General features: G+C 55.0%; 1 protein-coding gene across 1 annotated transcript in view; it reads left to right on the top strand.

Annotated features, from left to right (window-relative positions):
* Nucleotides 1-16,370, top strand: part of LOC115936563 (kinase non-catalytic C-lobe domain-containing protein 1-like) — a 49,177-nt gene that overhangs the window by 20,086 nt on the left and 12,721 nt on the right. Inside the window, exons 6-15 of the mRNA XM_081823278.1 lie at nt 752-1,410; nt 3,446-3,560; nt 4,390-4,461; nt 4,552-4,613; nt 11,546-11,704; nt 13,637-13,714; nt 14,294-14,378; nt 14,929-15,091; nt 15,168-15,817; nt 16,142-16,286. Of these exons, the coding sequence (XP_081679404.1) occupies nt 752-1,410; nt 3,446-3,560; nt 4,390-4,461; nt 4,552-4,613; nt 11,546-11,704; nt 13,637-13,714; nt 14,294-14,378; nt 14,929-15,091; nt 15,168-15,817; nt 16,142-16,286 (2,188 nt within the window). The remainder of the gene's footprint in view (nt 1-751; nt 1,411-3,445; nt 3,561-4,389; nt 4,462-4,551; nt 4,614-11,545; nt 11,705-13,636; nt 13,715-14,293; nt 14,379-14,928; nt 15,092-15,167; nt 15,818-16,141; nt 16,287-16,370) is intronic.

Here is a 16,370-nt window from a genome sequence, read left to right as displayed (position 1 = left end):
CAGTTCGTTTCTGTTTGCTGACACCACGTGGTGTCTGGCAGGCCCATTCCTTCTCCACCAGAGAAGCTGTTGCTGAAGCATCTGGGATTTTCCCGGCTCGGGTGGGACTCTGGCATGGTCTCAGGTCATGTTTTGAGCAAATGTCAGCATCTGCTTTGCACTGTGCCTGCAGCAAGAAGCCCGGAGGGCCCTCAGGGGCGGCCCGCACGAGCCTCTTGTGGCAGCAGGGCCTGCCAGCACGCCACCCGAGAAACCACAGGCCTGAGGCTCGTCTCCTGCCGTGCAGCAGAGAGCAGTCACAATGGGAGGGGCTGCAGGCCACAAGGAGGGGCCTCCATGGAGATCACAGACACCTGCGTGCGAGATTGTGCACCAGGACGGTGGGGGGGTTGGGCAGCCAGACTCAGTGTCTTCCTTTGGGGACATCATCTGTGTACTTGTACTAGAAAGCAAAGGCTCTTTAGACAAGCTGCTTGGGTGACCTTAGGAAGACCCCGAGGGGGCCCGTGCAGGCTATGGAGGGGGCCCAGGAGCCTTTGGAGCCTCAATAGTTGGAATCAGCCGGGTTATGCAATGAAGGAGGCAGATGAAGATGGTTCTGGGCCGATACTGAGGGGAGGAGAGGGGGACCCAGGAGTGCAGGAGAGGTGCCCGCATCCCCTCTGGTGACGGGTGGGGTCGCTAGGGATGCCCACCCCGGGCTCAGGTCCCCAGCCGCTGCCCCTGCAGCAATCACCTTGCTTTTGCCCAGATGTCACCGAGAGCGGCTGGAGCGGGAGACCTGCTGCAGGAGGCCTGGGGCCCAGGAAACAGCCGGGGGGCCGCGCTGCAGACCCAGAGTGCCTGCCCCAGCGCCCTGCCCCTGAAGCCCATGGCAGCCCGGAGCAGTCTGCTGCTCTGCCCTCCAAGGCCCTGCTGTCAGCCCCTGTGAGAAACGGAGAGCGGCTGGCCAGCCTCATCCTGGACACCCAGCGCCCCCTGGGTGACCTGGAGAGGAGCCGCCTGAGGAAGGTGCAGACATTCCCCAGGCTCCTGCCCGACGGCCCTGAGGCCGGTACCCTCTGCCTGACGCTGACCCCCACCAAAAACCAGCCACCCAAATCTGAAGTCTTCCCTCCAGACCCCAGGGAGGCCTTTCTAGATGGGAAAAATGGCCTTTCCAGCTACAAGTCACAGCCCAAGTCCAGACTGTGGCCAGAGCGGGAGCCCGAGCTCCAGCAGAGAGGACCTGGAGATGCCAGCCGAAGCGGGGACAGGGTATCTGGGGCACTGGGCTGGAGCCCTGTGGAGGAAAGCACCCCATCCCGCTCCGAGGACCCCGGAGATGCAGGCCCAGAGCCCAGGACTTCCAGGGCTGATGAGGGGACTCCCGACAGAGCTGGGGAGCCGGCTAGTGCAGCAGGAGAGCAGGTGGGTGATCGCGGTTTCCGTCCCACGTGGCCGGGAAGGGGCCCTGCATGCGCACACACCCTCCTGTCTGTGGTCTCACACGCAGTGCTGCTGGTCTACCGCAAGGAAGGGAGTCTCAGCCTTCACTCCTGCTCAGTAATTTACAAGTTTTAAGTAAGCTGCCTGTTTCTGAAGGAAGCTGTGAGGACAGCCTGCTGTAGCCGCAGGTGTGGCCCCAGGCCAGAGCCTCTCCTGCAGCCCCCCCCGGAGGTGGGGGATCCCAGAGAGCACCCCCACACACTCAGGCCTCCCCTGGCTTCACCCGCATGTAGCACCCCACGCATTCACTGAAGGAGGCACACCCCTGCTTCGGGGTTAATGTTCTTGCCAAACGATGCGTGCAGGGAGCAGTCTTCCCAGGAGGAGGCCCGGCAGCCCCAGGCCAGCAGGGTTACCTCTGCGGCTCTGTTCCCCAGCCCTCATGCTCAGGGGCTGCAGCGTCTTCTTCCGCTGATGATCTTAAAGGTCAGGAACTGGGGCACCTCAGTGGCACAGTTGGTTGAGCATCTGACTCTGGGTCTGAGCTCAGGTCTTGGTCTCAAGGTCGTGAGTTCAGTCTCCGCATTGGGCTTCACGCTGGACGTGATGCCTGCTCCATGCTGAGCAGGGAGCCTGACGTGGGGCTCGATCTCATGACCCTGGGATCATGACCTGAGCCGAAATCAGGAGTCGGACGCTTGACCGACTGCACCACCCAGACACCCCAAAACTCTGGTTACTTTAAAACAAATGTCTATCTTGAAGACCCCAGTGCACACACATGTGTCTACACCTCAGCTCATATGGTCTCTGCTGGCCTCCTGGATCCATACTGGCTTGTGTGTAGAGAGGTCCCAGCCACTGAGGCAGGAAAACCTCACACACCCCAGCCCTGGACTGGGCTCACCTTCCCATACCCAACAGCCTTACAACAGCCCACTTTCCAGATGGGTAAACTGAGGCATGGGGTGGCCGTGCACTCTGTTGGAGGGTGGGCAGCCACTGAGGGGCAGAGCTCACCTGGAGCCCAGCTACTTAACCACCAGGCTCCCCTGCCCCAGAGGCCTCATGAGACCAGGGCCCACCCAGACCCCCCCCACCCCAGGCACAGCCTGTTGGGGATCAGGTCCCCCAGGCTTCTGCTGCAGAGCATGTCCTGGTTTCAAAGCAGGCTGCTCCAACCGCACATGTAGCGGGAGGCTTGGGGAGGGCCGGATCATGGGCCTCCAGCCAGGCTTGCTGCACCCCAGGCGTGAGGGGGGTCAAGGTGGAGACAGTGCCTCGGGAACCTTCCCTAAAGCGTGCACTTGTATGTCCCAAGTGTGGTGGCTGTGGTCCTAGCTCTTCCCGTGGCCTTTAAGTGGAGAACTACCTTCCAGCTGAGTGCGTTCTTCTGACTCTGGGAAATTTCTGTGTGTGGCGGTGAGGGTGAGGTAGAGTAAAATACACGTCCCATAAAATGAGCCCTCCCCCACCAAGCCCCCAGCCATTGACCTCCTGCAGTGTCGGTGCTGACCGTGTTGTGCAGCGAGCCCCACCCTCCGGCCCCACGACTCTCATCCTCCCGGACGGAAGCTCGCTCCCCATCCCCTCCCCCGCCCCGGCGCCCGCCGTCTCGTCTCCGTCTCTGACTGTGCCGGCCCCGGGGACCTCACGAAGGTGGGGCACGCAGTGCTGGTCCTTCCGTGTCTGGCTTCTTTCACTCGGCATCAGGCCCTCAGGCTCAGCCTGGAGGTGGGTCACCCGATCATATGGTGATTCTCTGTTCAATTCCTGAGGAGCCTCCATGCTGCTATCCCCACATTTCCACCAGGTGCACTGGGTTCTGGTTCCTTCCCGCCCTCCCAGCCCGTCGTGGCCATGTGAGGACTTTGCCAGCCCACGTGGCAGGAGTGCGCTGTGCAGGAGGCACATCCCACCCTTATTTGAAGTGGTTCCTGCCCTGTCACCTTCCCAGTGGGCTGGGCCAAGCTGACCCCAGGGACCATTCTCACTAGGATGTGACTTCTGCCCCCAGGGCGTCTCCCTGCAGGAGCTCCTGTACCAGCTGGGCCGGCCCTTCAAGGAGTATGAGCTCTGGGCTCTGTCCCACGCGTGTCTCACCGCTCTGCGCACTCACAGCGAGCACCCAGGTGATGCTTTGTCCTGCGGTTCCATGTTCAGCCTGCCCCCCCCATGTGTTCCAGGGCCAGGACCAAGAGCCTCACGTGGCCTCCATCACGCGCATGTGGGCCACGGGACAGCCTGGGGCCAGGTGGCTGGGTCCCCACTGTGAGCCCCTGTGCCCTGGAGGTGTTTGCTCTGGTCTCAGGACCACAGGGGTCTGGGGGCAGCAGTGGGGGCAGGTGTTTGGAATGTGGGCCTTGAGGCAGACAGCCCTGCTGTAGAGTGAAGTGGGAGCTGTGTGGATGGCCCACATCCCCTCAACGGGGCGACATTGTCCCCAAGGAGGCAAAAGTGGCCGGGGGAGGAGGGGATTTTAGATACTACCCTGGTTTGCAGCTCCCTGGACAGCGTGACAGGCCCACAGCCCTTGATGTGAGCACGTCCTGGGGAGGGACGATGAGGAGAAATGCTGCCATCTGGCTGCCCCCACAGGCCTTTGGGGTGCAGCCTCCTCCGGGACCCCTCAGAGGGGCAGCTCTCAGTGCTGGGCCGTGACCTCCGTGCCCCATCCTCTTCCTTCATCTCCTTTCCATTTCCAGCTTGATGTGCAAGGAGCGGGCAGGAGGGGCGTCGCAGAGGGCCCCCCATGCCCTGTCCACCTGGCAGTGTGCCAGGGCCTCTAAGAAGGAGCAGCAGCCACTGGCCCCTGGCCCCTGGCCCCTGGGCTGTGCTCCCTGGGGGTCTGTGGGCTGAGGGGAGGGGCTGCCCTACCCTGAGCACACCTCTGCGGGTTTTCTGGGAGAACAGGGTTCCCACAGTGAGTCCCGCTGCCCTGACCCTCATCTTCTCTTGCAGCCTACCTGTGCCTGGACTCTGTGCTGGTGGCCAAGGATGGGGCTGTGCTCTTCAGCCCACCCCCTGCCAATGGTGCGTACGTGGGGTCACCCTTAGGAGCTGCTCCAGCACGAACACCCGAGGCTGAAAAGAGAGCTCAGAACTTGGGTTTTTCTCTCTTAGGCACGTACGACACATTTTTTCTGGCTCCTGAGGTTGCAGAGCAAGAACTGGTGACTGAGAAGGTAACTGGCCCTCCCCATCCCTTCCTGCAGCTTCCTGCCCCCACATCCCCAGTGGAGCCCCCCTTCTGCCCCGAGAGCCTGGCAGTGGGGAAGGAGGCAGGGTACCCTCCCCCAGAGCAGCGGGTCACATCCAGAGCCCTGGCTCTCCTGGCCTGGGCAGCATCCCCCTAGCAGGTGCCTCCCCAGGAGGTGGCAGGGCGTGGCTCTGGTGGTGTCATCCCAAGATGGGCGGGACTTCTGCATGGACAGCTCTGGGCATACGTGCTGGCTTGGGAGAGTCCAGGGCTAGACTTTCAAGAATATTTACAAGGCACTTGTTAAACACAGCCATTGTTAAAAATTAAATTGTACAAACTTCTGGGGGGCCTAGCTGCCTCAGTCAGTAGAGCATGCAACTCTTGATCTCAGGGTCATGAGTTCAAGCCCCACATTGGGCATAGAGCTTACTTTAAAAAATAATAATAAAATAAAATTGCATGAACTTATAATTGGGTAAGTGATATTCAAAACCAAGGTAGAACTCCACTTCCCTACTCGCCCAACGTACATCTAGAAACCCCACATCCCTAACACAAGAATGAGAAGTCTGAGAGGTAGAGAGCAGAAGGCAGCCTGGCCGGGACCTCAGGCCGAGGAAGGCACGGTAGCAAGGGCCCTGCTTCCTCCCTCTGCCTCAAAAATGGGGACACAGAAGCCACACTGTCAAGCCAGAGGACGTGGCAAGGGAAGGGGTGGGCCCACCCAGGCCAGCAAAGACCCCACCTGGTGCTGCCAGAGAAAGCTGAGTATCCCCACCAGCCTATAATGAGCACCCCTGCCCATGAGGCCAGTGGGGACCATGTGGGGAGCCTGGACCCACACCACGCCCCCCACCCCCAGCAGTAGCAAATGCCCCTCCCAGCCAGGTGTTGTGGGAGGAGGCCTCATGGAGAGCAGCAACCAGGCCACCCCCACCTCCGCCGGGAATGGAGGCAGGGGAGGAGCAGAAAGGATGTACTCCTACACCCCCAGCCAGAGGCGTATCACTGGAGGCCCAATGGGGGCCCGGCCTCCCACCCCCTGTCCAGCATGAGGAGGAGCCCTCTCCTCAGATGTCAACTGGAGCCAAATACAGAACCTGAACTCTGCCCCCACCTGGCAATAAGGAGATGGTACCCCTCTTCCTGACTGTGCTGTCAGAGAAAGCCAGGTAAAACAGGTTAAATAAGATCGAGAGTCTTACAACATGGAAATGTCTAGGTCTCAACCAAAAACCACTCGCCATACCAAGAAACAGGAAGATTTCAAACCGAGTGAAAAAAAGACAATCAACAGAGGGCAATGTTGGCACTGTGGGGCACAGCCAAAACAGGCCTAAGAGGGAAATTCATAGCACTAGATGCATATGTGAGAAAAGAGGTAAAAGCTCAACTCAGTAATCTAAGCTACCACCTCAAGAACCTACAAAAAGAAGAGCAACGTAGACCCAAAGCAGAAGGAAGGAAGTAATGAAGATGAGAGCAGAAATCAATGAAAATAGAATAACAATAGAGAAAACCAGTAAAGTCAGGAGCTGGTTCTTGGAAAAGACCAATAAAATTTTAAAACTTCCAGCAAAACTGACAAAGGAAGCAAGCAAGAAAGAAAGAAAAAAGAAGAAGAAAAAGAAAAAGAAAAAAAGACACAAATTACCAATATCAGGAATGACACAGGGGATATCCCTACAAACCGTTTAGACATCAAATAATGGATGCCACAGACAGCTCTTTAAATTTGACAACTTAGATGAAATGCACCAATTCTTCAGAAAACATAAACTACAACTCACCCAATATGAAATAGATCTTTGAATAGCCCTTGACTATTTTTTTTTAAGATTCTATTTATTTATTTGAGAGAGAGAGAGAATGAGAGACAGAGAGTATGACAGGGAAGAGGATCAGAGGGAGAAGCAGACCCCCCGCTGAGCAGGGAGCCCGATGCGGGACTCGATCCCGGGACTCCAGGATCATGACCTGAGCCGAAGGCAGTCGCCTAACCAACTGAGCCACCCAGGCGCCCAGAATAGCCCTTGACTATTGAGGAAATTGAATTTATAATTTTAAAACTCTAAAAAACTAAATCTCTTGGTCCAGAGTTTCACTGGAGAGTTCTACTCAATGTTTAAAGAAAAATCAATACCACTTCTACACAATCTTTTACAGAAGACAGAAGAAGAGAGAACACTTCCCAGTCTATTTTATTAAGCCAATTTGTATACTGTCAATGTATACTGATGACAGATAGATAGATGATAGATAGATAGATAGATAGATAGATAGATAGATAGATAGATAGAGAAATATATATACCAACATTCCTCATGAATATAAACGCAAAAATCCTTAACAAAATATGCAAATAGAATTCAACAATATATAAAACTATGCACCATGACATAGTCGCAGTTATTCTAAGGATACAAGTCTGGTTTAGTATTTGAAAATCAATTAGTCCAACATATTAACCAGCTAAAAAAGAAAAAACCCATAATCACATTTAATCGATGCAGAAAAACCATTTGGCAAAATTCAACACCCATTCATAATAAAAAATTTTCAGAAAAATACAAATAGAAGAAACTTCCTCAGCTTAATAAAGAGCATCTACAAACACACACACAAACACACACATACCCTATAGCTAACGTCATACTTAATGAGAAAAGACGAAATGCTTTCCCCCAAGATTGGGAACAATGCAAGGGTGTGCGCTATCACTGCTTCTACTCAACATAGTGCTGGAAGTTCTAGCCACTACAATAATGCAAAAAAAAGCAAGCAAAAGGCATAAAGACCAGGAAGAAGAAATAATACTATTTGCAGAAGACATAACTGTCTATGTAGAAAATTCTAAGGAAGCCCATGGGATGAATAAGTGAGTTCTGAAAGGTCACAGGATATAAGATAAGCATTCAAAAATCAATTGTATTTCTGTATGTTAGCAATGAACATGCAGACACCAAAATTAAAAATACAGTGCATTTGCTCTCAGCCTTAGCACCATCTTGGAAACCTCCGGGCCATGAACCACATGGAGGAAGAAGCAAATGCACAAGCTGAAGTTGAAGCAAAGGTCCAAGTGAAGTGCTCACTTGTGCATCCATGAAGCCGCAGGAGCAGAAACAAGGAAAGCCAGAGGCCAGGGATGCTGTTACAAACTGTTGGACAACACACCTACTTTCTAGAATTTTCTCAGTGGATCTAAAACATCCATCGCCATATGATCACAATGACCACTTTTGAGAGACCCACTTTGTTCATACCAAAACAGTCCCTTATGGTCCTTTGTCCTGGACCTGTGACTTTCAGGACTGATTCTGTTCTCAGTTGTGGCTGAATGTAACGTGTACAGTAAATCATCTCTTCTGTTGTCTTAGCTAAAGAAAAAATTTTTAAATACATATAAATTTAATTAAAATATAAAATGTAAACTTAATGTAAATGTACAATGACTCAAAAAAAATGAAATACTTGCATGAAAATCTAACCAAGCATGCACAGGACTTACCTGCTAAAAACTACAAAATGCTGATGAAAGAAATCAAACAAAATCTCTGGGATAAAGGGCCAGGCAAAGAGTTCTTAGACTTGACACCAAAAGCAGTGTCCATAAATTTTTCCACAAAAGGAAAAGTGGGCAAAATGAACTTCATCAAAATTAAAAGCGGACCAAGTGGGAATTTTTTCCACATATGGAAGGCTGACTCAACAATGGGAAAGCAATTAATCTAGCATATCCCATCAGTAGGCTAAAGAAGACAAATCATGTTAATGTCAAGAGATGCTAAGCTATTGACAAAATCCGCCATTCTCAGCAACCTAGGAATGGAGGGGAACTTCCTCAACTTGATAAAGAATATCTGCTAAAACCTACAGTTCACATAATTAATGGTGAGAAACTAGATGCTTTCCCTCTAAGATGGGGTAAAACTGGAGAATGTCCCTCTCACCACTCCCATTCAGCATCGTACTAGAAGTCCTAGCTAATGGAATAAGACAAGAAAAGAAAGGAAAATGTGTACAGATTGAGAAGGAAGAAATAAAACTGTCTCTGTTTACAAGTGACATGATTGTCCATGTAGAAAATCCCAAAGAATCAACAAAAAATCTCCTGGAACTAATAAGCAATTACAGCAAGATTTCAGGATAGCAGGTTAATATGCAAAAGTCAGTTGCTTTACTGTTTACCAGCAGTGCACAATTGGCATTTGGAGTTAAAAATACAGTACAATTTACATTCACACCAAAAAAATTACTCATATATAAATCTAACAAAATACATATAAGATCTATAAGGGAAACTACAAAACTCTGATTTAAAAAATCTAAATAAATAGAGAGATATTCCATGTTCATGAATAGGATTCAATACTGTTAAGATATCAGTTCTTCCCAATTTGATGTATAGATTAAATGCAGTTCCAATCAGAATCCCAGCAAGTTACTCATGGATATCAGCAATCTGAGTTTAAAGTATGTGTGGAAAGACAAAAGACCCAGAATAGCCAACACAATATTGAAGAAGAACAGAGAGGACTGACACTGCCCAATTTTAAAACTTACTGTGAAGCAATAGTAATTGAGACTGTGTTGTTGGCAAAAGACAAATACCCAAAACGGAACAGAAAACTCAGAAATAGACCCACACAAATATAGTCAACTGGTTTTAACAAAGGATCAAAGGCAATTCGGTGGAGAAAGGACAGTTTTCAGCAAATGGTGCTGGAACAACTAGATGTCCACATGTAAAAACAAAAAAACAAAAAACAAAAAAACGGATCTTAACAAAGACCTTGCACTTTTCACAAACATTAACTCAAAATGGATCATAGATCTAAATGTAAAATGCAAACCTTTAATAAAGCCCCTAGGAGGAATCCGGCAGTAACTTCTGGGCACAACACAAAAGCACAGTCCGGGAAAGAGAAAGTCCATGTTAGACTCCATGACAACCTCAGACTTCTACTCTGCAAAAGCTACTTTAAGAGAGTGAAAAGACTGGCCACGGACTGGCAGAAAATATTTGCAAAACACACACCTGATAAAGCATCTATATTCCAAATATACAAAGAGCTCTTAAAAGTCAACAAAAAACCAAAATAATTTAAAAACCAACCCAGTTAGAAAGTGGGCAGAAGATCTGCACAGACCCTTGCCAAAGATGTCGTATGGTAAACAAGCATGTGAAAGCCGTCCGACGTCATGTGGCACTTGGGAATTGCACATTAAAACAAGGAGACACCACTCCCCGCCGATGAGAATGGCTAACACCCCAAACGCTGACCATACCAGATGCTGGCGAGGATGGAGCAACAGGAGCTCCTGGTCACTGCTGGTGGGCACGTGAAAGGGCGCAGCCCTTTTGGCAGTTTCATCAGAAACTCAACATGTAACTGCCCTGCAGCGCAGAAACCGCCTTCCCAGGCGTTCGTCCCGGAGAAATGAGACTTAACATCTGCACAAAATCCTGCACATGAATGATTACAGCAGCTGCATTCAGAACAGCCCCAAATGGGACACAGCCCAGATGTGTGGACGGTTGAACGTGTGGGGGTCCGTCCAAACCATGGAATGCTACTGAGCAGTAAAAGGAACAGAGTGTTGATAAGGCAGCAGCCTGGGTGTGCATCTCCATATAATTATGCTCACAGCAAAATGCCAATCCCGAAAGGTCACATATTGTATAATTCCATTTATGTGAAATGGCACAACCATGGAAACGGACAACAGACTCGTAGTTGCCAGGGATTAAGAACATGGCTTCGGGTCGCCGGACACATCTGATGACGGAAGCGTGCTGTATGGTGATGGTGTCAACCCAGCATCCGCGTTGGGATGCTGCCCTGCAGTTTTGCAAGATGTTACTGTTGTGGGGACCTGGGTACAGGGCACACGGGATCTCTTTGTATGTAAATCTATAATGATCTCAAAATAGTTGAATTTTTTTAAAGGTCAATAAATATCTAGAGCTAATAACTCCCTCATTATGTGACTGTCCCGCACGGTGATCTGTGCTCCTAGCTGGTGGGGCCGCTCTCCCCAGCCCCGAGCGCCCGCGCCACCTGGGCAGCTTGGTGTTGGCCACGTGGGAGCATTCATGCCTCGGAGATGGGCACACGCGGAAACCAGGTTTTGTCAGTGGCGTCGACCTCACGAAGTGACAGAGGAAATGTTCACGGTGTGACTGAACGCAGAAGTGTGCCGTGTCTGTGGGACCCACCCGAGACCCTCAGCAGCCGAGGCCGCTGGCAGAGAGCCCACCCGCTCACCGCAGCGAAGCTCCGACCGGGCCTTCCACATTCCACTTCCATCTCGCCTGTTGAGTCAAATGAAAACACCAACCGTAGGCGTGTGGCAGCCACCTGTCTGACACAGGCGGATTCGGATACAAGAACTGGGTAGAATCCGTGAGCACATCCGGGGAGATCCTTGGCTCTCTGGAACTTACTAAACAGGAGTGTGACACCTTTCCTTATTTCTAAACTGTGTGTTGCACCAGGGACATTTAGAATAAACAGATGTGTGTCTGTGGAGGTGGGTATTTTTGTTCAGAAACCTGTGGTCTGCCATATAGCAGCACCCCACTCGTTCGGGGGCCACTGGCCTCAGACCCCCGAGCTGCGGCCTCCACCTGCCTGAGGACCGTGAAAGTGGGAGGGTCCCCGCTGAGGCCTCAAGTCATAGCTGTTCACACTTCAGGGTGAAGACCGTGGGTATTTGGTAAACATGCAGGTCCCCAGGCCAGGCCCCTGGGAGATCTGACTCGGGGTCTCGCTGGGGCCTCCAAGCTCCAAGGCGGTGCACGGCAGGGGTCCCCACAGGAGTGGCTGTCCTGCTAGTGCCTGGGGTGCCCCTGGGGGAGCCCAGGGTAGGGAGGTGCTGCTGAGCAGGGCGGGGCTTTTCTCCACCCAGGCCTCCGTGTACTGTGTGGCCGCAGTCCTGTGGACAGCAGCCAAGTTCAGCGTCCCCCGAGACCACAAGCTGGCCCTGCCACGCAGGCTCAAGACCCTCCTCTTGGACATGGCCAGACGCAGTGCCCAGGAGCGGCCATGCACAGCTGAGGCCATCAAGGTAACCACCTGCCGTTGGGACCCCAGGTCACCGTCCAGGGCCTGGCGATGGCTGACAGAGCGCCCAGGCTCCTGTTCCCGGAAAAGTGGGCATTGGACAGGGAGGGCCATGGGTTTCATTTGTGGACAGGTGGCGGACAGTGTCTGCTGCTCACTGCCCTGGCCCCTGCCAGACCACCCGGGTGTCCCCAGTGCATTCGCCCGGCTGGAGTGGGCAGGGGATGTCCTGGGGCCAGCCTGACCCCTGCCAGCAGGGAGCAGAGTTCTCCCCAACAACCCAACTTCCCTCACCTCCTCTGAGGGTCCTCTTGCCTCCCTTTCCCTGACCCTCCCAAGAGCTGGACAAGTGTGGGGCGGTCCCGCGATTGGTTCAGTGATCAAGAGGCCACGGGAAGGCCACCCCCGGAGGGAGAAGCCCTGTGCGGCCTTCTCTGCCCCTGACTGCTCTGTGGCCTCAGGGAGGTTGCTTAACGGCTCTGGGCCTCTCTGGCCTGCTCGGCCAAGTACGGATGAGCTCTCATGTCAAAGAGAAACTCGGCAGACATTAGCTACAATGCTGAACCAGTTTACCGAGTAGCTACGGACAGATGGACGGACGGCAAGGGAAGGAGCTTCACTCCACTCCAGATCTGCATGGAGGCAGCTGGGTGTTTTCAGGGAGAATGAGGGACTGGGGAGGGAAGTGGCCATGTCCGCCGTCCCACGGACACTGGGAGCCTGGGGCCCCATCCTTCCTGAAGATCGAGGTTCAGAGCATCAGGTACATCCTGGGTTGTAAGAGGCACAGACACCTCGAGGGCAGAGGAAGTTCACAGTCGTGACCTTTGATAGTAAACGCTCTAAGGTGGGGAGGTCGCAGCCTCTGCCCGGAGTTGGCGGAAGCAAACAGCTTTCCAGACAGGAACCCCAAGGGGTCTGGGCCATCCCTGCACTTGGGCCACGCAGCCTCCGTGCAGAGCTTGGAGGGGGGCGTTCTCTGCCGAGAGTTGTTTGTGGTTTCTCACCAGCAGTTAGGAAATGGTAGAGGTGTCCATGGTGGGTGGGGGAGCCTTAAATGGTGGCTTAAGGGAAGAATCTTTATCTTCACATTCAGTACCATCCATAACCCCAAAGGAAAAATAGAAGTTCTCATCGGTGACATTCTGTCCCCAAATATCAGAATGTCTGAGCTTGCAGAGGGTCAGTTCGTGGGGGTCAGCTGCATTTTCAGTGTCCACCCCTCACCCCAGAGCTGGCCAGTGAACAGCTCGACTGAGGGCACAGAAGGAACGGCAGACCGTGGGCCTCAAATCTGCTTAACGCCCCAGCACATGGCTCTGGGGCCACATCCACATTCACCCTGCAGGCGGCCACTGCCCTGTTGTCAGGGTCACAAAGGACCCGGGCAACTGGGTCAAGTTGCAGTTAATCGTAATTGTCTACAGAATTGTTCTCTTGCCTGTTTTTTAGGTTGTAGTCTGGGGGGTTGTTGTCTTGTCTGTGCATGTGAGGGCTGAGTGGTTCTGCCCTAATTCTGCTATGGGTCTTAACGTCTCCCTTTCTTAGAGTTCTTAGACAGTCCGGCTGGAAAGGGTCATGTGTCTTTGTGCCCCTCCTCTCCAGCCCTGGGGCCCCCGCCCCCGGAGACTGCGGCTCGCCCCTCGCCCCTCCATGCAGATGGCTGTCAGTGTGGCAGGGGCCTGGGGAGGGGCTGTGGCCATTTCTGTTGGGTCTTTATTCGTTCCACGTGGGGCCTGCTTAGCTCTCCCTGGGAAGCGACACCTGTGGGGTCCTCCTGTACAGGAAGCCCCCAGGCCCTCCTCCCAGCCACCGAGCACTCTCTGAAGGGCCCCAGCCTGAGGTGCACTCCCCTCCACGTTTGGAATGACCTGGGGCCGCTGCCCAGCCTGCGGCATTTCAGAGCACCTGGACACAGGGCTCGTCCTTCTTGCAGATGTGCAGCACTTATCTCCTACAGCGGGGCATGGACAGCAGAAAGATTTTAGCTCACCTGAGGGCATCCACCTATAAGGTAAGATGGGGACTTCCAGAGCATGGGTGAAGACCCCTCATTCTGCCCTGGGGCCCTGGAGAGATGAGGGTCCCTCCTTGCTTTTTGCTGTTTACTGTCCATGTGCAGTGAGTTTAGGAAAGAGGTGGTAACTTCTCCTTCGCTCTCAGAGGAGCTCCGGCCGGCAGCCCCGCCCCGATCTCTGGTGATGGCCTGGCGTGTGTGGGGCGGGGGCCTGTCCTGCGGAGTGACCCTCAGGTAGCCGGCATGGTTTATAAATGTGCCTGCTGGCCTCCTGAGCATACTGACCCAGGCGGGGCCCTTGGATGGCAGAAAGGCACAACACAGTCCCCCCGGCAACCTGTGGGAGCTTGAGTTCTGAGAAGCCCAGGGTCTCCAACGGTGCTATAAGCCGCCCAGGCCCTAGAAACCTCCCCAAACCTCGTTGAACTGGGAAGCGGTATGCCCAGAGCCCAGCTGCGTGAGTCATTGTGGGCTGGGGGTGCCACTGAAGGGTCAGGGAGTGCGCCCAGTGTCCAGTCTGCACCTCTGGGTCCCTGGTGTCACCTTGACTGGGCGGTCCGTGTCCTTCTGCCCCAGGTTGACCAGGAGGAAGAGACGATCAGCCTCCAGAATGCTCTCTCGGTGGCTGAACTGAACCCCAGCACCCCCAGGCCCAGCTCAGGTGGGCCGCCAGGGCCCAGCGTCTCCTGCCTCCCAACCCCACAACCGCTCCCACTGCTGACCCCCAGCCCTGAGTGGACACCCACAGGCAGGCACCACTGGGCCCCGGAGCAAGGTGTCCAGAACATCCTGGCGGCCTTGCTGCTCTCACTCTCCTCCTCTGTTCCAGCCGCCCGGTCACTCTCATGTCACCGGCCTCCAGAGCAGGTGGTGTAACCCCAGCGTCCCTCCACTCTCTTCCCACGTCCACATGCACATCCTGCTGACCGGTTCCTGCCCTGTCTGGGCGGTAACCCCATCCTGCGGCAGGAGGACGACCCCCTGGTCCTGTCTGTGGCCTTCTCCATCGCTCCCACCCTCCCCCACCCGGCCCCGCCCTCCCAGCTCCATCACCCTTGCCTCCGGCCACCTCAGGTCTCTGGAAGTCCCCTTGGAGGCTCGTGGGGGGGCACCCCATGGGGGGCGGCAGCTTTGTGGCAGAGGTGGGGGGTACTCCGGGGGTCTGCAGGGCCGGCCCACACCGCCTGCACTCACGCAGAGTTTATCCCCAGGTTTTGTTCGGGTCGGCGGTGACACCAGGCTGGTGGTGGTGCAGGGGCCTGGGCCCTCTCAACCCCCCTGCCGCGAAGGGGCCACGGTGCTGCCGGCCGCCTTGACCGCCACGGCCACACACTTCCAGCCCGTCGTGCTGGTCCCAGATGCAGGTGATGCCAGGTGAGCACCCCCACCCCAGAGCTGGCAGGGTCCCTGAGCCACCCCGAGTGCTCCCTCCTTCTCTCTGTGCTCTCAGGGACGGGGAGGGCGATGGGAAGCAGGCTCCCGAGGCCCATGGAGCCACCACCAGCCAGAAGATTCCTGACCGGCCAGTACCTGCTGCTGGACCACAGGGAGCAGCCCCAGAACCGCTCAGGGAGTCAGTGCCGAGAGACACGGCCCAGGGGATCCCCTGCGTCCCACCCCCTGGCCCGGAGGGGGCTTCACCAGCGATGCCCGAGTCTTCTACGGCTGCCCCACTCCTGAAGGCACAGGCGCCTCCCATGGAGCAAGGGCCAGACCAACCAGTCCCACCTGGAACCCCAGCGTCCAGTGCAGCCCACCACGACCCGAGTCACCGAGCCAAGCCACCCAGGAGCGAGGCCACCGAGGGCGCAGGCCGGGAGCCTCGGGGTCCCTCATCAGCCCCGAGGGACCCCTCCCTGGCCAAGGCGAGTCCAGACAGCCCCAAAGGCACCTCTGTCCCAGAGCAGGATGGCCTGGCCCCAGACAGTCACCCCGAGCGGCCCCTGCCAGCAGACCACAAGCTCTGTCTGTCCGGTGTGGACGCCTCGGCCCTCCCGAAGAGGACAGCCTGCCCGTCGCTGCAGGAGGCCATGCGCCTCATCCAGGAGGAGTTTGCCTTCGACGGCTACTTGGACAACGGGCTGGAGGCTCTGATCATGGGTATCATGGGGGGGGTGGGCACAGGGTTCCCCAGAGAAGCCCCAGGACCAGGGAGAGGTGGGGGGGAACACAGTGCCCTGGGGGAGGATCAGTGTGAAGGGAACCTGGGGCCCGCACTCATCCATCTGCATGAAGAGCTCAGGGGGCAGAGCTACACCCCGGGGGGTCGGCCAGCAGCAGAGCCTCAGGCAGGAAGAGGGTCTCAGGGCCTGGTCCCGCTGCCCCGGCTTCCCCCCCACCCTGATCCCCAGCTGTAGAGAGCAGGGAACCCAGAGGGGATGCTAGCCCACATCGTGACTGGCCGCTACCATTTTGCAAACCCAGGGGAATATATTTACGCCTTGAAAGATCTCACCTACGCCACTTTCTGTGGGGCCATATCGGAGAAGTTCTGTGACCTCTACTGGGGGGAGAAGTTGCTGCAGAGTCTTTTCAAAGTGGTGAATGGGAGGATGTCCCCCTCCGAGAAGTGAGTCCCCCTCGTCAGGCCCCAGGGTTCCCCCACCCTGGGGTCCCCTGCCAGGCCGGACGGCCCTGGTTCTGCCGCCTCTGG

The sequence above is a fragment of the Leptonychotes weddellii genome, chromosome 6 (genome assembly GCF_054177405.1).
Source record: "Leptonychotes weddellii isolate Sample4059 chromosome 6, ASM5417740v2, whole genome shotgun sequence".
Lineage (NCBI taxonomy): Eukaryota > Metazoa > Chordata > Mammalia > Carnivora > Phocidae > Leptonychotes > Leptonychotes weddellii.
This window is presented reverse-complemented; position numbering and strand designations above follow the sequence as displayed.